This window comes from Chrysemys picta, chromosome 8 (assembly GCF_011386835.1).
Source record: "Chrysemys picta bellii isolate R12L10 chromosome 8, ASM1138683v2, whole genome shotgun sequence".
In the NCBI taxonomy this organism is placed as follows: domain Eukaryota; kingdom Metazoa; phylum Chordata; order Testudines; family Emydidae; genus Chrysemys; species Chrysemys picta.
In genome coordinates, this window is record NC_088798.1 from 37319975 (window position 1) to 37342626 (window position 22652).

Consider the following 22652-nt stretch of genomic DNA (forward strand, 5'->3'; position numbering starts at 1 on the left):
AAAGATGTCTGGTCCTCAGGCTGGACACCACTAGATTAGATGCACATACAAAAATCCATAGTAACTCCACTGAATTTAATGGAGTTACTCACAATTTACACTAATGTGAGTGCAGAATTTTGCCCAGTGGGGCTCTCTCTTTGACCACTGTTCTATTCCATTACTTAAGGATGAACAGAACTGCCTTTTTCAAACAAACAAACAAACAAACATGAAATATATTTTCCTTTTCATAAAACCAATTCCTCCTCAATGTTTTCCTTATAATCTCCCTATTTCTAGAGCCTGTGAGAGTTGTATCCATGTAACTGATAGCAGAATTTGGCCTAATGGTTCAAATTTTCAAAGGAGCCTTATTACTTTCACACAATATTTCACATCTAAGTTTTAGTGGATGGAAAATCTCAGATATGTGACCTATTATTGATAATTATCTTAAATTCAAAAAGTAATAAAAATATTTCAGATTGCTAATACACAGTCTACGGTCAAAGTACAATGAAATTACATGGTATGATGTACTTACAGTCAGATACGTAGCTGCATATACACTAAGAGCTGCTTCTTTGGATGGAAATGTTTTTCTGGCTCTCATAATAAGATCTGGGTTTCCAGTACAGGCATGTGCACCACTGATGAACTGTGTGAACTGTTGACATCCAAGTGCTGTATAGTTGGGTTTACAAAGTGCAAGAAAATGTGGTGCAAGATTCCCTGTTACTACTTGTCCAGCATTTACAAAGATATCTGTAGCAAACAGTCCAAATGCATAGATTCCTAAAGAGGAAAACAAAGTTAATTTCCTACTCCAGTACATTATATATTAATAATACATAAGAACATAAGAATGGCCATATTGGGTCAGACCAATGGTCCATCTAGACCAGTATCCTGTCAGATGTTTCAAAGGGAATGAACAGAACGGGGCAATTATTGAGTGATCCATCCCATCATCTAATCCCAGCATCTGGAAGTCATAGGCTTAGGGACACCCAGAGCATGGGGTTGCATCCCTGACCATCTAAGTTAATAGCCATGTGTTATGTGAAGGGGAAAATAACACTTCCTTATTCACTTTCTCCACACCATTCATGATTTTATAGACCTCTATCATATCTTCCCCACCCACCCCGCAGTCACTTCTTTTCCAAGCTGAACATTTCCAGTCTTTTTAATCTGTCTTCACATGGAAGCTGTTCCGTACATTTAATAGGTCCTGCCATACAAGACACCTCAAAGCACCTCACAGATATTAAGGGTCAGATGGTGGCATTAAGCTCCAAGCTTGTGCTGGAGATGGTCCATACCTGCACAGCCTCACAGGGGCATTGGAAGGTGCCCGAAACTCCCAGCGCCTTGGAGAAGTTCAGTCTCTCCCCACCCTCTAGAAAGGTGCAATATGTTCTTTCCTTCTGCAGGCTGCCTGCTTCACTAGCTCTTACAGTTGAGAAGAGGATCCAGGCTCTACCTCTTTCTAACTTTTTGGGGTAACTAGCGGACTTGCACTTGGAGCGTGGGAACTGCAACTTGTCTGGCCCATGGGCGGCAGTGCAAGGGACAGTGGGCAGGCTCTTTCAGCTTTCCATCCAACACACCAGCTCAAGAACCAGGAAAGTCAGGCCTGCATCAATAACTTTAAGACATACTAGGAACCACACATATTTTCGACAAGCATCTCTTTTTTCCCTCAACTATATAAACTAGCTAAAGTGATGAATTATTTAATATAACTGTACATAAGCCGTTTTCAACTGTCTACCACTGGATACCTTTTTGTGCATGGCATGTTTATCAAAACATCAGCATAGCATGGTAAAGATGTATATATAAGAAATTATTTATGCCAAAGGATTTATCATGAAACACATGTCAGTGAAGTATTAGCCTTTTATATGCATTGTTTTATTAGTGTGGAAATACATTTATCTGATTATTCAAAGAATAATTGCTACTATTTGATGTACACATCATGTTTGTTACCATTCCTGCTGGGAACAGTAGCTAGCACTAGAGGGAAGGACAATCTAGTGATTAGAACACTAGCCTAAGACTTGGCAGAATCTGGCCCAGCCATAGATTTCCTAGACAAGTCATCTAAGCCTTTCTGTGTCTCAGTTCCCCATGTACAAATGGGGATAATATTACTTCCTTATCTGGCAGAGTGTTATGACGATAAATGTATTAACGACTGTGAGGAACCTGGATACTATGGAGGAGAGGGCTGCAGAAGTACCTGTGTGGCTAACGATTACTTTTTTTTTTTAGATGACATCTCAGAAAAACTTAGAAGAACCAGAATTATTTTTGAGATGGCTTTGCACCTCTTAACTTCAGAGACAGTAAGTCCAGATGGTTACTGTTCCATACCAATGATCATTTATTTTGGATTGCTAGAAATCATTAAAAGGTGGATTGTGCCTGTGTGGCTCTGTACGGAAGGACTCCCTCAGTCCCCCGGGGGTACACTGCCCTCAAATGGGTAGGAAGGTAATGAAGATGCATGGCTTTGGCCTCACCCCCTCACTGGCCCTAAAGAACAGTAAAATTTACTCCTTCCTACTCTCCCTGATTGCTCTTTGCTTCTGTGCACTCGAGGGTTCATTGAATGAGCAGGAGTGCAGGCACAGATTATACATGTCCCTACATTAAGAAACCAAGTAGAGTGGGGGTAGCTCCTTTACACCATCCCTTCCCATCCCCATAGATCCATGCAAAGCCCTGGCACAGTCTGGTCCTTAATGATTTCTACAAGCCCAATATTATTGCTAGTATAAACCTGCTAGCCAGCTGGAATGACAGTCTCTGACGTAAGATAGAGATGCCACAGACATTTTCAGGCTGTAAAAGAATGGCACAGCTGTGCCCTCCCTTTACACACTAGGGCAATAAGGGAGGGATTGTGCATCCCTGAGGCATCACCTCCTGCTCATCTCCATATTTATTCAAAGGTTCCAAAAAGTGACATTTGGAAACTATTTTATGGATATTTTAAGTGGTATTTTTTTCCCAAATGAAAGATTACACTGCACTAAACAGCGGCACTGAGATTCTGGCCCTACTGAAGTCACTGGGAGTTTTGTTATTGACTTCAGTGGAGCCAGAGCTTCACCCTAGGTGTATATAACTGCTGAATCAAAGCCTGAATTACAAAGTACCTAAGCATGTGCTTAGCTTTAAGCACATGATTAAGTCCGACTGACTTCAAGTTGGGCATGTGTACATGCTTTGCTGGCAGCCAAGCCAAAGGCCCTAGGAGCTGAGATACCTCTATACTCCCTGTCTGCAGTGGGCCTGGTCAGCCAATCTACCCTGTTGCAAGTCTGCTGACCATGTCTCTACCCCTCACTTGGCCTGCACCCAGTGCTTAATTTGTAATAAAAGAGGCCTGGGGTTCAAGCAATTAGGTTCCAGGGCTCAAGCAATTTTTTTGCATTCATAACTGATGCAGCAAGCCCAGAGATGCTGGGGCTATGAATTGCCAAGCCTAGAGGTGCCAGGGCTCAGCCCTGGCAAGTCCTGGCACAAATTAAGCACTGCCGGCACCCAGTTCTTGCTATCTGTGCTGCTGCTAATAATAACTGCTCACCCAAAACTCCCACTGGCTGCCTAAAAGAGCAGTGCTAGGTCTACAGAGGAGTGAATACATGGGGAAGAGACCCATTACATGTGTTGTTAGGATTATATGTAAAGCATTTGATGTTACATAGCGTTTTTCCTCATTTGAAATCTTATGATATTGACTATTTGCATTTATTAAACTATAAAAGCATTAACTTTGCCCATACCAAGGAATCGGATGGTTCTGCGCACCAGTGGATTTATATAACAACAGTCTCCAGTTAATATGGTTTTTTCTTGGTTTTCAAAATCCCTTGTAGCTAGCTGTAGACAAAACACTGCAGTTTCTCCAATGATTATCTAAGGAGGGAAACAAAAGGGGAAGACATGGTACATCAGAGTTCAGCAAGCATAAATACTAATGATGTAAAGATGATTGTTTGTTTTTCTTGTCCTATCTTAACCCTTCCCCAAACCAAACAAACAGAAACCCACATAAGTGAGTCAAGTCCTGCACAGTTAATCTACTTGTGAAGGAAATATGCCATATAGCTTGTTTTAATTTATTTGCATAAAAAAAGAGGATAACCTTTCAGAACAGAGACTTAGCACTTATACCCACGACCCAGTTTTCAGGAAAAAAAATTCTTAAGTTGAGAACCATGGACTACATAATATCTGAGATATGTGTAAAAGCATCAGGAGTGAAGGGCTGATGCTGTGAGGTGCTGAACACTCAAATCCTATTGACTTAAATGGGCACTCAGCACCTCACAAGACTGGGCCCTAAATCATTTGATCACAGAGGAAATACTCACTCTAAAGCTTCTGTTCATATCAGGAATTGTTTGGCCACAGTAGGTATTTAAGGGACAATGATTGCCTATTTTGCTAAGCGAGTTTGTCAGGTTCGATATTAGCTTTGTTCATCACACTTCAACAAAATGTCATTGCTGATATCTGAACACTCACTGGGCCCTGTTTCACACTTTACAATCTTTACACAAAAGTGAATTTATATTTGAAATGCTTTTAGATCACACTTTTCAGCTCTGTCAGTAAGAACTGAAACATTCAGAAACACTAAACAAATGCCAAGTTGAAATTTAAAATAACCTTCATAAAGTGTACATCATGTTATCATATGGCTATACACTGCTCTTGATTTGCATGTGTATACACAACTGAAGTTTTTTATATAGAGTACTGAAGTTTTATACCATGTACAGTATTGTGGGGGTAAGGGTGGTCTAGTGAATAAAGTGTAGGGTTGAGATACTGTATATCAGGTCTGCCAGGGTTCAGTTCACCATGTGATCTTAGGTGAACCATTTTACCTGTTTGCCCTCTGTTAACCCATCTACATAAATGGGTATAAGTGTTGATATCCCCTTTACACAGCACTTTGAGAACTTTGGATGAAAAGCAGTATACCGAGTGCCTTGCTATTAAATTCTGGAAAGACAGCAATCCCTATTCAAATAAACAATGCTGTATTATGGCCCACATTTTTAAAAATCTTCACCTAGGAAATAATTAATCTTTTTTAAAACCACAAAATGTTTTTGAACAGCTTTATGAACTATATTATTCACAAAAGCATCACACCAGGATATAAAGAAAACTGCAGGCAAATGCAATGACGAAGTTGCAGCCAACAGACTAAATGCCACATTATCTGACTCAGTTATTATTTAGATTCCCCTCAGAAAACTTTTGGCTAGATTGTGACATGGACCACTCATCCACACAGGGGAGGAAATGGCCTGTTTATAATACCGTAGTCCAAATAACAAACAACAACAACTCAGGAAGGCTACATGATTGGAATGGAAGGCAAAATTTGGTCAAATATACTGATCTTTGATTTTCTCTGATTGTAGAATCAGAAGCCAATCTAACTGCATACTTTTTAGATTAAACACAGTAAATCCAGTACACAAGCTACCAAACTTCCTTCCTCTCCATTTTGATCTGACTCAAATGTTCTACATCTGGGAAGTACAATTCCTCTTTCTATACTTCTTTTATCAAGTTATGATTCAGAAACAGTTAAGTACATATGTAAAGTTTAACTCAACCTTGAAATCTGAGTTCATCAAAACAATGGCAATGATAACAAGAGCTAAGCTTAACAACTCCTACAGCTTTCATGAAAAAAGCTGTAAATATGTGAATGCGACGGCTGAAACCTCTTAAGATCTGTTATATGCTTCACAGGTTTCTCCCCACACTCTTGGAGAACAGAAAATCTAGGATTTAATATTAGACAGTTTGAACATATTGGACCAGATTCTTCCCTCCATTGTACCTGTGCTAATCCAAAGATCCTCAGTGGAATTACTCCAAATTTCCACATTGTAACTAAGAGCAGTATCTGGCCCTTAGTATGAATTCCTTACATGTGGATGTCATGAGACAGAATGCAGAACCTTCTGCTAGTGCTTGCAATGTCAAAGTTGCTTAGTATCTCTGAATATGCTGATCCATGGGAGGCATACATATGGGTTCCCCTTCTTGGTTTACAGGAAAGCTGGGGCTTCTCAGTGGGACAACCAGGCTTTCCAAGTATCCCATGTTTCTATGTGGGACAGGCGCCCTTGCCCATCACTTGGCAGCTTGTCTCTATTGGTTGTATGTGAACCCTGACAAGCAGCAGTGATGGTTCTCCTGTTGCACCTCCTATCTCTGTTGGTAGGCCAGGCAAAGACAAGTGCTACCCATGGCATTACCTGGATCACCTAAATGGATTGGTCATCAGCTGTCTTTAAGACTGCGCCGATCACAACACATCTGCCATTCTTCTCCACATTTGTCTGAAACATTTTACAATGTCATCTTCCCATCTTCTTGGAGGCCAACCAGGTGGTCTTTTCTGTTCTCGCGGGTACAATTCAGTAATGATTGCGGTCCACCTATTGTCCATGAACTGTGCTATGTGGCCCGCCCATCGTATCTTATTATATCTGCTTTCCACAACAATATCTTTCACACCGCTGCATTCTCTAATCATTTCATTTGGGATATGATCCAGAAGGGAAATTCTCAACATAGCTCGTTCCATTGCCCTTTCAGCTACTGACAGCCACTGTTCTTCTCTCTTTGTCAGTGCCCACGTTTCACTGCCATACAGCATGGCTGGCAGCACTGTTGAATTGAACGTGTGGTCTTGTCGATTTTTTCTTTGAGGACGTCCTTGATGGAATTAAATGCACACCATCCTGCCCGAATCCTTCGCGAGAGTTCTCCGTTCATGCCTTGGCGCATATTAACTTCTTGGCCCAAATATATGTACTGTTCCACTTCTTCAATTTCTTCTCCTGTTACCATTATTTGGGCTTTTCGTAAGATGTCTGAACACATGTATTTCGTTTTGCAACGGTTCATTTTCAGACTGACTGCTTTTCTTGTCAAGTCTTCGTAGCATATTATGCAATAGTATTCTGCCTCTGAGGTGAAATAAGTTATTCTGGTACTTGATGTGCAGTTTCGGGGGTCAGAAAGTTTAAGAACTCTGCTGTAAGCAGAGCTGTTGATGTGCCAGGCCCTGCTCTGTGCCCTCAGATATAATGTCCAATGAGTGGAATAAGTCATTGTGCACAACAGGCAATCATTTGTATTCCTTCAAAACCTGAACGCTGATGGATTTCTCCCAGAGTTTGGTGACAAAGCTGTGCTGTTCTTCCCTCCCTGCAGCCTTCTACATGGGCACAACTCTGCCTCTAGTTGCTGTTAGAAGGTAATTCTCCTCTCAGATTCTCACAGCAGATCCTGGGCCAGATTCTGTTCCCCACTCCATCTTAGTACTGCACACATCCCTTGCCCTACCATCTCCATGTGGGTAGCATCTCTACAGGGACAGGGGCAAAGGGCCCATGACCTCAACACCTCCCTGCCCCTTTGTGTGATTTGAACGCCTAGTATGGACTAAGAAGGAGCAATCGCTGCAATCCCCCTAGTACAGAGGCTGCTACAGTGCCCAGCTTTGCATGGGGAAAATGTGTAAAGGGAGGGTACGACAGAAGCTTATCCTAAATATACTGAATTAAATGTGATTATCTGTGTACTTTTCCCCTCCCCCCAATAACTCCGCAAACAAAATTATTTTCCCTGATATTGTTCAAAGCCCAAAATGAAAAATTCTGTTAAATAAATTAGTCAATAATTATCCTGCTGTCCATGGTAGCATTGATACACTTATAGGGATACAAACATACTGAGAGTGATGAAAAAGTGACAGAGAAGTTAGTAGCAGTATCCATTAGGTTGTTTTGTTTGAGATACACTCGCTAGCTTGGACCACTAAAGGGAAGAGCACATTCAAGAATTCAGAGGTCAAGGATGGATTCTATAATTATTATAGTTATTGAAGAATGAATCCTAGATTTAGAAGAGATTGTTGAGATGGAATTATAATGTATAAAGGTATCTGGAAAACAAGATGTGAATTTTCCAAACAAAATAAATTTTACACTAAATAAAATATTCACCCCACATATATAGGTCTTTAAAAATCTTTAAGTCAAAATGCGGTTTACCTGGCTGTCTTAGTAGGACTAGCAGGAGAAGGATGGTGCAAGTGATTAAGGGAACTAGCCTAGAATTTGGGAGACCTATGTTTAAGTCTCTTCTCTGCCTCAGTCTTCCTGTATGATCTTGGGCAAGTCGCCCAGACTCTGTGCCTGTTTCCTATCTGTAAAACTTCTTCTTCTTCTTCAACGCTTAGCCAGACAGTCGGCCATAGCGATCGTTTGCCATTTGGTCTGTTACTGAGCAATTGCAAAGGCTTGACGGCCTGAGAGTCCAACATCAGAACAGACTTCATGAACCCATATACTAGGGGGTCTCCCCTGGACTGCCTCCACCCCTCAGTTGGTGGAATTTTATCCCGGATGTTACAAGTCACCTGGAGAACAGCGTTCACTGGAATGTCTTGTGGCATCCTTGCAACATGTCCGAAAAGCATAAGGCACCACCTGTGGACAATGGCCCCAATAGACTCTAGACCCAAACTACCATAAACATCTGCATTACAGATGAAGTCATTCCACTTTATGCCCCGTATACGACATTGACATTTTGTGTGGAAAGCCTCCAGCTTTGTCCAGCCTGCGCGGCGTAGTGTCCATGTTTTGAAGCCATACAGCAGTATGGAAAGGATACAGCTCGAATAAATCCTGAACTTGGTTGTCATACTAAGACGATGGTGATTCTGTATCTGTTGTAAATGGCCCATGGCAGATGCTGCGACGCCAATCAGCGTAGTCAAGGTCTGTGAGTGAGAGATCACCAATCTCAATGCCTATGGAAATGACAGAATGCTGCATTATGAAATCCATTGCCTGACAATGAGTGCAGGGGCCAAGACACAGCCCTGCCTGACACCAGATACTGATTTAAAAGACGCTGACATCCGGTTCCCCAGATGAACACGGGCAGTGGTTCCATTATGTAGCTCTCTAATCAAGTCCAGAAGAGTGGTAGGGACACTTTAAGGCCTTTCATAATGTGACACAGCCTATTGAATCAAATGCAGCCTTAAGATCAACATATGCTACCTGCAGGGGCTTCCTGAACTCACGGTGTATCTCTGACAACAAGCGAAGGGCCAAAATGGTGTCTAATGTGGACCTGTTCCTGTAAAGCCTGACTGTTGGGGACGATGCTTCTGATGTAGCAAAGGCTCCAGGCATGCCAGCAAAACATGCACAAACACCTTCCCTGGAATGGAGAGCAAGGTGATCGGCCTGTAGCTCTTACATTCACTCTGTGGTCCCTGGCCCTTATAGAGTGAGATCACAATACTATCCTTCCAGGCGATTGGCAGGGTTCCAGTTCTCCACACCAGATGAAAGATGGCCAGAAGTGATTTTGCTATCTGTAAAACTGGGATAGTGATAATTTCCAATCTCAGAGGAATGTTGTAATTAAAGGATTGTGAGGTACTCAGATACTATCATAATGAGAGCCATAAAGCATTAAGATAGATTGCAGAGGATATGTACATTACATGTTATGTTGCAAACTTCATTATGAATACTAAGATTTCCACAAAGAGAGAGGCAGAGATATACATACTCAGGAAAAGAAGAATCATCCAGAGAAAGGGCACCAGATGCTAACCCATAGGCAAAGTTGTCTCCCCTACACTTAATCTCCATGGCAAATATCTTTCCTGTGGTATGACCCATACTACATCCAGTTCTTTAAATTGAAAGTAGGGAAGTCGAACAATATTATTTTCATTTGATATAATTTAATACCTTGTTTGTTTTCATGGCTGTTATGCACGGGTCCCACAGATTCAACAGTGTTCTACAACGTAAATCCTTTTTCTGTTCACTTTTCAGGATGATTGTAGCATTTAGCACATATTTCCTAGATTGGCTCCCACTGCCAAAATTATTTCAGTTTTTTCTGCATTAGTCATCTTCTGATACTATCTCCTAAACAATCCAAATCTTCTCCAGTCAGGTTGCACTGGTGCTCTTCTGCCTTTCAGTTTTAGCATACGTGTACATTTAGATATTTATTTTCTGTATCGTCTTACCATTCATACGGTATATTCCGAACAACAGAGGTCCTAAATTCGGAACCCTTTTCAAACTTGAAATATCACAATACACCTGGCTCACTCCAATTATTAGATCTAGAATAGCTGTGACCTCGCTGGTTCTTCAATGTATTGGATAAAGTAGTAACCTTCTGCTAACTCCATAAATACGTAACCTTCTTTACCTTTCTCTACTGTTTACAACAGACAATATCCTTGTAGATGAATTACTCTAGCACATGGCTCCTAACATCCTAACAGACAGATTTTTCGTGAACCACCTCCCCTCTCATTCACAGTTATTTGGTTCATCTCCTTTCTCATTCACAATTGCATAACACCCCTGGTTATACTTAGCAGGATTAAAAAAAAGATTGAACATTTATGCAGATAAGAATATCTAATTATAATATTAAATTAGAAGGAAATTGTTCTAGGAACAGATTCTCCTGTTACTGCCCACTTTAGGATTTACTGAACCTCCCAGTAAAGCATCAGATAGTACCCTCTGTATGTGACAGGATACTAGACTACACAGACCACTGTTCTGATCCACTATGTCAAGTCTTATGTTTATGTTCCAATTACAGCAATTGCTCACATGCAAAAATAATTCTGGGAAAATATTTATGTGACACGTTCTTTAATGTGCTAAGTGTTTTGTCCTTCTTGAAAATATTGATGATACTGTCTACTTCTGCTCCTCAATTCATTCCTCTCTCCGACCAGTTCTGTTTGTCTCAACTGGAAACAACGGGTCTGATTCAAAACCCACTGAAGTCACTAGGAGCCTTTCCACTGACTTCAACAGGACCACACCTAATGACAGACAGACAGCACCACATAGTACACTAAGAGCTGCCTGACCACCTGAAAGATGTCCCCATATCACCATGGTCCAGAGACCAGCGCACAAGAACCTCATGCCTGAGTTCACAAGTCCTGCTTTTCTTCCAGATTTGTGAGAGGAAAAAGCCCAGGCTAAAAAATCTTAGTGAAGATGGATGAGAGGAATGCTTCTCTCTAGTATGCTTTTTGTGGGAGAAATAACTTCAGCAAAATGTGGGTCTTATCTTACAGGCCCTCACATTGGTTTCAATAAGAGTTTTTCACAGAAAGGGCTGCAGGACTAAGGGGTTTGTCTTGTTGTTGCTGATCTGCCTTCAGATTTTTGTTTTCTTAAAATAAAACAAAATAGTGTTGCATTTCTGGCCAGCATTCACCTCCAAGTGACATCAATATTCACTTTCGAATGATATTAACATCCTATAGAGCATGCAAAATCTAGCAGCACAAACTGTGGTGCTTAGTGATTTTGTAGAGTAACTCTACAATCTCCTTTAAACTAAAATTGGCTTATGAGGTGACAGCCCTGGCAGGAAAAGCAGTGGCAGTATTACCAACAGTAGCAATTTCAAGTTCATTATGCAGAGCTTTCCCTCGAGGCCATTTTCTTTGTGGTTTCCTCATTCTCATTGCTTCTTGCTTGTTTAAACTGACTGAGAAAGCCATCACTAGTTTCCTCCTAAACAAATTTTCTAGTGTAAATATGACCAAAAGTTTTGAGGAAAAAAAATCCTTCTGAAAGAAATGTATCGGTTGTTAATTATATAGAGAATAATCAGCACGTAGAAATACAATAACATTGAGTAACCACTCAGCATGTGTTGTGAGAGGACGCAAAAAAGAATTCCGCAATTTATCAGGAAATGAGCAGCAAGGAAAACTTAGAAAATATCCTTCAAGTTTCAATTTTCCTTATCCATTATTAGGAAGGGGGTCAGTTCAATGCATTTAAAGTTACTACTGAAAAATTATTATTAGTATATAAAATTAGATTTGTAAATATTAGCAGCTTTCGCACAATTTTTATAATGTAGAAAAATGTAGGTTGCATATCAGTCAGTAAATTAGCTAACTATTTCTAACGGTATTAAATGCTCTTTATCTCACTTTATGATATATGGTATAGTTAGTCATTATGTAAAAACAGTGAAAGTTGTTCACTTTATACAAATTTTCCTTCTGCTTATAGGTGAAAAGTGCATATTAATCAGACATTTTATAACCAGAGGTCTTCAAGGGAATGCTATGTGAAAGCACTTTATAAAATATAAAGTGACCAGCTTTGTCACTCAGCCCTCAGCCTTTGAATTACAATAATTTGTTATACTGTTGTATTTCACCAGCATGAAACAGAATCTTTTGAAGTACATTGTGGCTAAAAGCTTTCTTATTCTGATCTTTTGTACTTATCTGTAAGTACCTTCCTGTTCCCTATGGAATGTTTATATGGCCCCAGAGATGAGTTCTCTGCATAGCAAATTATGCTTCCAACATGGGAAATGCATCATCTGAGGCCAGAGTTCAGACACATAAAAGACCGTTTTTAGATATGGTTATGAGGATTTAGATTTAGGCTATTTCTAATGCAGTTATGAGAATCTCCTTTACATGACCATTGCATAAGGGAAGAGTGTAAGTCTTGATCTGAAATGTACACATCATAGGCTAGATGTTGAGATGCTAATGCCTGATCATGCAAAAGTGGAGGTGAACAATAAGTCCCTTGTGCAAAGAGCAGCCTTGGAGAGATTCTGCCTGTCTGAGGAATAATCTCTCTGCTACACCTCTTCCAACAGTGTAGCTCTGCACTACTTCCCCTATTCAAGGCTCTGAGTTAAAAGGCACAGTCTAGCCCTCTGTATTGTTGTCAAAAAAGGCAGCATCCAGTGGTCTGTTATGCATGGAAACTCCTTGGATGAATAGAAAATGGATAAAACACTATGGAATCATGATGGGATTGCTCCTAGAATTGCTATATGGGGGCCCCAACAGGCTGCTCTCTTAAAATTGTCACTGGTACAGCTGCATGTTGCTGGGACAAGGAGCATATTCTGGAATGTCACATTACAAAAGGCAGAGTAGATAATCAATTCCCTCTACAAATAGCACTGGTGAGGAAGGGGAGCAGTGGCAGGGCTGGCTCTGGCTGTTTTGCCACCCCAAGCAAAAAAACAAAAACAAAAAAAACCCCAAGAAAACGTGCGGGGTGGCCGGAGCCAGGGTGCAAACTTTCGGTGCCACTTACTTGGCGGCTCGCGGCTGCCTCCCCCGGCTGCGCTAGCTAGTGGGACTCCCTGTGCTGCCCAGCTAGTGGGGGGGAGGGGAGGGGAGGGGAGGGGAGCAGGGGCCAGAGAGAAGTGGGGTAGCCAGGGCTTTCTTCAGCCGGGCGCTCGCCAATCGGCCCCTCTCGCTGCACTGCCTGCCGGGAGGGCTCCACGCCGCTCCTGCCTGCAGGTGAATTGAAGGTCAGTGGGGAGAGAAGGACGCAGGCTGCTGGGGTTGCTGCAGACCGGGCACCGGCTGGGGCAGAAGGAGCACGCAGCCCGCTTGCAGCAGGGCGCTCCCCTCCTCCGCGCCGCCGCTCCCTACAGGGCGGCCGGAGCGGCAAACCAAAAAAAAAAAAAAAAGGAAAAAAAAGGGCGGCTGTGCCACCCTAGGATTGGATGGAATGCCGCCCCTCAGAATCTGCCACCCCAATATATGTATCTTTTTCCTGTTGAAGTCACGATAAACCTCCCAATGGGAAGAGGCTTGGCCCCTAAATCCTTTTGCAATTAGGGATGAAATAAACAGTTCAAATAAAATGTGGGGTTGAAACATGAACTCTAGAAATGAATGCTGTCCCAAGAACTAGCTGAAGTAATGCCAGCAAAGCATACTGATAAAGGACTAAGTATCAACTTATGGGGAAGGAGTCTAATGGTTCACATAAATTAAACAGAGGAGATCCGACAAAAATGTGAGGTTTGCCCATGATCATTTGTAATTATCTTAAAGTATTTCCTTACTGTCCTCACAATTCTAAGCAATTACTGCATAAGGACAAAATATAACTAGAGATGAATTAAAGACACACTAACATCCCTAATGGAGAAATACTCCATAATGGTATGGAATTATTAGTCTAATCTCAACTGTACTGTATCTTATCTTCTGTACTTTGAGCATATGCTCAAAGATACTATATCTTGAGCACAAAAGCAGCAGTAAAATTATGAATAACCCAACACTGACATACAGATTACATTATTATTTCTAATGTATGCAGAGGACAGAAGAAAGAACCCAGAAGAGGGAATGGGATTGCAATCTTTATTGGATGTTTGATACACATAGAAGGAGCCCAGGTGAAATCCTGGCCTCACAGAAGTCAAGAGCAGATCTCCCATTGACTTAAAGTGGGCCAGGATTTTAGAAGAGATGCTATAAGTATGTACCAATCAGCAGGGAGAGGACTAGAAAACAACAAACTGGCAGCCCCTTATCTAGGCAGCCCAAAAATAACAGGTTCAGTGATAGTGATTAATAAGCATAGATACAACAGTGTAAGATCATCCTCCAGCAGTCCTTTTTTTCCTCCACACTTGAAGAGCTATAATTTCACTGTGTCCAATTATTTCCCCTTGAGAATGTTGTTATAATAAATGAGTATACTGAAGTGATGTTTATTAGAGATAAAATTTTAATGAAGGCTCAGAAATGGGAGCAATGTGTTATTTATAACATGAGCATTAGAGGTTTTAATGGTTACTTTAACTACGTAACGGTAGTTAGCTAATCCACACAATAAGTCTTTTCATAGTACAGTACATACCAGTAGCATAAATACCTTTGGTATTTACTTTAATTTAGGAGTACATGAGAAAATAGCATGGCTCAACATTTTTTTTCACAGGACAAAGAAACCTAAAGGGTGTATCTACACTAGGCTTTTTTGCCAAATAAATATCCACGCTATTATTACCACTGCTTCAGCTGTACTGGGTGGTAGGAATGGTGAGAAAGTTGGATTAGACAGGGCTCCAGATGGCTATTGGCATTGTAAGCAACATGTTATCCAATCCAGTTTAGAGATTTACATAATACAATGCTTAAAATGCTAGAGGTCCCAAGTACCTTCATTAGGGCGACTCACTGGTGGAACAGAATCAGTAATAGCAACAGTGGGAAATTTTAGCAAACATTTCTAGCATAGAAAAGGCCTCGCAAAAAGAAAATCATGCACTTTACTGCCAAGACAGTGGAGTGTAAAACAGCTTTTTCTAGGTATGTGGACTTACAGTAAATATACTGTAAAGGCTACATACTAAGGTGAGCTGAGTAAGTCTTGTTACTTTTCTTCAATGTTTGTGTATTTCTCTGTCTACTTCATAAAACAATACAAGTGGTATTTACCTTTAAAAGAACATACATTCTCTATTTAGCTGTAAAATAATGGCAACTAGATGTGGTTGGGTATATCAAATGTCTTGAGAAAAACTCAAGAGTTGAATAGAGACAAGTATTTTAATGAACACCTGACTATATCTGTATTAGAATACTAGGGCTAGAAAATTTGTGAAATGGATGGGCTTCAATGCAGACTTTATTGTGGCTTGAGTTATTCCTCTCTGTGAAGATAATAAACAGATATTTAGTTAACATATGTAATTTCTATGTGTGTGTGTGTACACAGCATTTGGCCCAATGTCTCAAACTTTGGACAGCCAGAGCTCTCATTGGAAAGAGGAGTTCCAGGTGTGCTGGGAATGCAGAGTTGTTTATACATGTTCAGTGATATTATGATTTTTTCAGGTGTTTAGGTATTCAGGAAAAAGAACAGGAGTACTTGTGGCACCTTAGAGACTAATACATTTATTAGAGCATAAGCTTTCGTGGGCTACAGCCCACTTCTTCGGATGCATATAGAGTGGAACATATATTGAGAAGATATATATCCTCCAGATTCCATCAGGCTCTATACGTTTTTTCTCAAGCTTTTTGCTATATTTTCTGATGTGCATTCTGAATCTTCTCCTCCTCTTAAGTCATCTTGTGCATCACATTCTAATATTACAAACTCATGTCCTACATTCAAGAGATGAGACAACTTCCCTCGCCCCCTTGAAGAATTACAAACACATTTAGGTAGAATTATAAACACATTTAGCACATTGTGACCTAACTAGGCTGATGCACAGGGAATTGAGGAAGAGGGGGTGTGGAAGGGAAAGCCACCACAGGCCCATTTCTTTCCCTTCTGTATATGTGAGTGAGATGTAGCAGGGCAGGAAAGTGGACAGAGCCTTGACTCCCCACTTACACACAATGCTCTAATAAACACAGCTGAACCAATGCATCAGAGGAAGTAATCTGTGCCAGATGGTGCAGAGTACTTCCCCCATCCCAGGAAACCAGCAATCAAATTGTGACTCTCAATCTGGTTCCTGGTTAGCTCCTAGAAGAGCAAAGCTACTAGCTGCCCCTTATATGGAGCTCAAGGAAAAGCCACAATTGCTCTTTTTTCCTAGGTTAGGGCTCAAACTCTGATGGACAAACAAAACCACATTTAACCTTTAGGACTGTTTGTGAAAAATTATTCCAATTACAAAACTGTCCAGATTCCTCCCTGCTCCATCTCTACTGACTTCAGTGAAGCTACAGCAAGGATAAAGGAGCCAAATGTTTCCATGATATAGCCATATAAGAGTGCTGTTTTCTGTCAGCGAAATGACACTTAATCTACATATTTATATTCAAAAATGTTGTTTTGAAAATTAGTTACAATATATACTCATTTTTTCCTACTTCCTAAGACCTATCCTATGAATTTTGCAAACCATCAATTATTGGACCAGCTTCTGTTGGTGAGAGAGGTTTTTGAGTTTACACAGAGCTCTTCTTTAGGTCTTTGAGTTCTGTATAAACTCGAAAGCTTGTCCCTCTCACCAACAGAAGTTGATCCAATAAAAGATACTGACTTTGTCTCGCTAATATCCTGGGACCAACACAGCTACAACACTGCATACCATCATCAATAGCATTTTATTCCATTCTATTTAATTGTAATGGTTTCACTTTCACATAAATACATTGTTGTTTTTCTCTTAGCTCCCAGATGATGACTTGAGGAATTTGTTTCACCAGAGATAACACTCTTATTTAGAATGAGCAAGACTTCAATATCATCTAAACGATGGCACTGAAGATCAAAAATCTTTTATGGTTTTAATTTTTAATTAATGTATACAAACAAAGAAATGGCTCTCTAATTGCACATAATTAAGTAATAAGAACAGAGTAATAAGCAAATACTCAAGTGTGTTTTCCTGAACTGGGACCTTTGTTTCCATATATAGTTGTCTTGGATTGTAATAAGGATTTCTATTATACAGCTATAGCAACTAAGTTCCACTTACTGATTCCAACATCATTCTTGAATAAAAAGAGACAGGCTACTAGTTGATTAAAGAAAATGTTCACAAAATTATTCGGAGTTTGAGTGACAATGAAATCATGAGTCAGATTCCTTTAGTGACTGCATACCACCCACATGCCTAAAACCACCAAAATGGTGTTTAAGAATGTTATGTAGAGAAGGAAAAATAATCAGCAAACCACATTAATGGGGTGATATCAATTCTTGAAAAGCTGTGTATTATAATTTTGATCAAAGCTCCCAATTGCCTTGTGAGAGAAGGTTTGCATTCATTCTCCCCAAACCCATAAACAATATATATATCTATCTCCTTAGAAATGAATAAAGATAAACTACTGTAATTTATAATGGAGGAAGATGCCCAAAATAGAAGTGATTTAAAATTATACTATACATTGCTTATGACTACAAGTGAAAAAAAATTGCAGCTATTTCTTAGTATAAACTGAATCTGCAGTCAGTGGAAAGTTTGCTTGAGTAAGGATTACAGGATTAGGCTCAATATGATCATAGTATTGCAGGTTTATGTTCTATATGACCATGAAATCATATGAAACAGCATGCACATGTGGGATCAGGACCTTTATTTTTAAATGTACTCTATCACGGGGGGAAGGATAGCTCAGTGGTTTGAGCATTGGCCTGCTAAACCCAGCGTTGTGAGTTCAATCCTTAAGGGGGCCATTTAGGGACCTAGGGCAAAAATCTGTCTGGGGATTGGTCCTGCTTTGAGCAGGGGGTTGGACTAGATGACCTCCTGAGAATCCCTTCCAATCCTGATATTCTATTATACTTATCAGACAAGTAGACTAAATTAAAATAATCAAATCTCAGATATTTATATAGTGATTTTCAATTGTAGATCTGAAAAGACTTTTCTAAGGAAAATAAGTATTACAGTATCCCCATGTTACAGATGTGGAAATTGAGCCACAGAAAGATGAAGTGACCTTCTTAAAGTTACACAGCAGGTTAGTGATAGCCAAGAATAGAACTCTGTTCTCCTAACTCCCAATCTGATGCCTTACTCACTAGACCATGTCACATCTACATAACTGAATATTAAAGGCTGGGTTACAAAAAATGTTCACAAATATTATTCATTTTTAAAATAGGACGTCACACAGAACTGTTGGGTTTTGGAGAAGTGGCCTATCGGACTCAGCTAGACTTTTATATGCATCCCCAAAATATATTATCCATTATTTGTCTTAGTATTGTTTATGATGGAAGCATATGTGAAAACTGATGGTTTCCTCTGAGAATGCACCCTGTGAGATCAGTGTGTAAATTCCAAAATTTCAAACATATAGTTTTCAATGCAGAACAAAAATAGCAAAAGCTACTTATAATTCCATTTTGGCTGTCATTTATTACACATCATATGGCCATATAAATCCTCAATCCTGTATTATGTACAATGAATAACAGTTACTTAGCATGGTAAGTAGTTTTCACTTTCCATTTTAGATTAAAAACAATGTGCCATGTGATTTGGGAATTTATACACAGGATTAGTTGAACTCACAACATTCTCCCTTAGCCATAAGTGCATCATTTAAGGACAAATAGGCATTCAGCTGTTGAAAGCGGAGACTCCTGACCCATCCCATGGAATGAAACACATGGCCCAGAGTTGGCTGGCGTTCCTAAACACTGCATGCAGTGAGCACAATGGGCATTATGAATTCCATTTTTGATATACATAAGTATCTTTTGTGGTGTTATGTTGGTTTGGATTCTCAGAAAATGGCAACAGGAGGAGAAAACAAACACCACTGAATGACTCCCAATGAAGAAAGATTAAGGTCCTGATTTGTATCCTGGATTTACAGGTTACAACTTCACTGGCCTCTTTGTTTTACCCGGCGGTAAGTGAGAGCAGAATGAGATTCTAAAACAGTGTATTTGCCCTGACATCTGTGCCAACAATCCAAAAGGTATAATACTGTCTGGTCAATAAATAAGTACTGAATTACTTTAGATCTGGTGGGATGAACCTTAAGATATCTTGAGAGTGCAATGCAACAACTCTTTCACACAGAAACTGATGCAGTATAGATTTCCATTTTGTTTTACCATCATGTGCCAAAATGAAAAATGGAGACTTTCTAAAGCTCCTTTTTCTCACAGGTAAAAACGGATAGCATGTTATACATACAAATTAGTGGAAATTAGTTTCTTGTGAAGCATGAGGATGAAGGAAAAAAACTCACACAAAAGAAATTAAAGCTGAGATAGCTGGTTCAAATAGAATCTTGAAAGCACTTTGGGGAAAACCTCTGTGTGAAAATGGAAACAAGTTTTGCCCTTATAGAAGACTATAAAGGTGGAAGTACTGTAGAGACATAAGGGCTTGGAGCTGAATAACTAGTCTGGATGAGACAATTGTTAATAGAAAAGGCAATTTCAGCAAATGAAATGTAGCAGTCATTCACTGATTTGTTTAAATATTAAATTCAGCATATGGAAATTAAATTCATATCCCATGGTTGCATTTTGGATTTAAACAGGGTATAAAGATGCAGGGGCCCTTTGGGAATGATTTGATTAGCTGGTGAGGAAAAAGAGCTTTATTGGCGAGCTTTTCATGTCAAGTGTTAATAGCTGTCAAAAGTACCATCAAAGGAGTCACTTGTAAATCAGCTTTAGCTAATCAAAGATGTTTCAGAAGTACTAGATAGGTCACATATCAGGAAGGAAGATTTTGCTCATTATACACGTGTAAAAAACATTTCCATTTGATGTGAAAGTGGAGACACAGGGTTTATTTAGGAGCTGGGTATCCAACTATAATGTGAGATTGTATGACTATTTATTTGTGGAATAGCACTCAGAAGTGTTCAGATATTACAGTGATGGGTGCCAAGTATAAAATCAATCCCGACAGAACATTTGGACTGATCCAAACTTTCTTGGATGATACCTTTAAATGACTGACTGTCTGGAGGACTCTCAGTAATTAACATCTTGCCACACAAAAGATGATCTTTCCAGGACATCAGAAATTGGTGACTTATTGGCCTGCTAGAAGGAGCTGTGGGTATGTACGCCTTCCTGCCCCAATTATCCAATTTCCTTGATTTCTTGTCAGGAAGGATCAAATGAAAGGAGTCTCTCTAGTCTCCTTGGGACTGTATAGGAATCACTAAGTGTATGTCTACTCAGCAACTAGACACCTGTGCCAGCTGACTCAGGCTTGCGGGGCTTGATCTGCAGGGATGTTTCATTGCTGTGTGTTTCATTGGGCTGGCACCCAAGCTCTAGGACCCTGTGAGGTGGGAGGGTCCCAGAGCTTAAGCTCCAGCAAACGCTCGGAAGTCCACACAGCAATGAATTAGCCCTGCAGCCCAACTCAGCGGGTACGGGCCAGCTGTGGGTGTCTAGTTGCTGTGTAGACATACCCTTAGACATCTGCTTTGGAATCACCATAAAGCAGAAGAATATTTCACCAGTGGTAATGCAAAGATCTATGGAGGAGGACATAGCTATAGTTATATATAGGTCACATGGTCCAAGTCTAATCCTGGAAAGGGTCCAAGGAAGCAGCTCCAACTGAAGCATATAGCACTTACATAGCAGAAAGGCTCAAAGGAGGTGATAACATGGTGAATGGTGAATATGAATCCTAACAGAAGGCCCCTATGTCTGCACCAAGAGAGGACATCAAATGTGACTTCTATATTTTTCAAGGAATGAAAAAGATCAGCCTGTCTCAGTTCTGACCAACTTATTGAATATTAAGGTGGATTTCAGGATAAGCTTTAGGAAAAGCTGAGTTCAGTACATGTGCCATGAAACCCAATGCTGTGGCCACACTCAAATGTTAAGGGCTTTAGTGCCATACTCAAAGGCATTAAAGTATCTTAAAAGATCTGACATCAAGCATTCCTTTTCTTTTGCTTTGATTTTTCCCATGGTGCTTAAGCACCCAGAGAAACAAAATCAAATCCACTTGGTACCATGGATGAGCATGGAATGAATGACCATGCCAAAGTGGATGGAGGACTCAGTGTGAAGGTGCTCTGCTTTCTGATTGGGTTGAGGAGTGAGTAATTAATAGAGAAAAATGTTCCTGTCCATGGCACAGTGAATTCACTGAGGGACATCTCCAGGAAATATTTTGTGGCAGAACTTGAATCCTTTAAGAAGCACCAAGAAGAAAAAAAAAACCAAAAGAAAACAAAAATTCTGACACCCTCCACCCTTAAATGTAACACAATCCAGCAACTCTGTTTAAAATGCGCTACACTAAATTACACAGGACTAAACCTATAATAAAGTGACTAGTGAACTAAAAAATACACTTTAACAAGAACAATTTGAACACTCTTAAGCAGGTGACACAAGAGCAGTCCCCAGAGCAATAGCACAAGGAATCAATCATAGGTGTAAGAAGGAGAATGTATGAGACCTGCAGCAGTTTTGAAAGAGGCATCAACAGGATGAAAACAATTTTGACAGGATGCATATCCCTCTCTGCCCCTCCCCCCCCCCCACACACAGTAGTTGTGCCTCTGCACACAAAATAGAAACTGAGGTGCACATATGGCTTTTTATAGAAGCAGTCTTCGCAATGTACAGCACATATGCACAGGCCCACAATTTTCAACCAGTCTTAACTAAACGTAGTAGTCCCAGGTCTGATCAACTCAGACATTGGCAACCTGTAGGGGCAAATGTGTTGAGGAAAGAGCAGAGAGCTATGAAAGCTGTGGTGATACTTAGGAGAGCCCTTCTTTCTCATTGTTCTCAATGTGGTCTCAGTTCAGGTCTTGGTAAACCATAAGTGTATATTAACTTACCCACATGGGCAAGTGTACATATGTAATTTGACACAGAAAGAAAAGTGAAAAGTGAAGTTTTATAGTGTTTTTTCCAGATCATAAGAATGGCCATATTGGGTCAGACCAATGGTCTGTATAAGCTGGTTATTCTGTCTTCTGACTGTGGCCAGTGCTAGATGCTTCAGACAGAATGAACAGAACAGGCAATCATCAACAGATCCAACCCCCGTCATCCACTCCAAGCTTCTGGCAGTCAGAGGCTAGAGACATCAAGAGCATGGAGTTGCATCCCTGACCATCTTGACTAAACAGCCATTGATGGACCTATCCTCCATGAACTGATCTAGTTCTTTTTTGAACCCTGTTATAGTTTTTGACTTCACAACATCCCCTGGCAAGGAATTCCACAGGTTGACTGTGCATTTTGTGTAGTTGTTTTATTTTGTTTTAAATCTTCTGCCTATTAATGTCATTGAATGACCCCAGGTTC

At 40.2% G+C, this 22652-nt stretch overlaps 1 protein-coding gene across 6 annotated transcripts in view; it reads right to left on the bottom strand.

The window, feature by feature from the left end:
- PLPPR5 (phospholipid phosphatase related 5) overlaps window positions 1-22652 on the bottom strand; it is a 136351-nt gene that overhangs the window by 27303 nt on the left and 86396 nt on the right. For all 6 annotated transcript variants that reach the window (XM_065555609.1, XM_065555607.1, XM_065555605.1 and 3 more), the window contains 2 exons: window positions 3786-3918; window positions 527-777 (listed from right to left, as the gene is read on the bottom strand). In XM_065555609.1, coding sequence (XP_065411681.1) covers window positions 527-777; window positions 3786-3918 — 384 coding nt within the window. The remainder of the gene's footprint in view (window positions 1-526; window positions 778-3785; window positions 3919-22652) is intronic.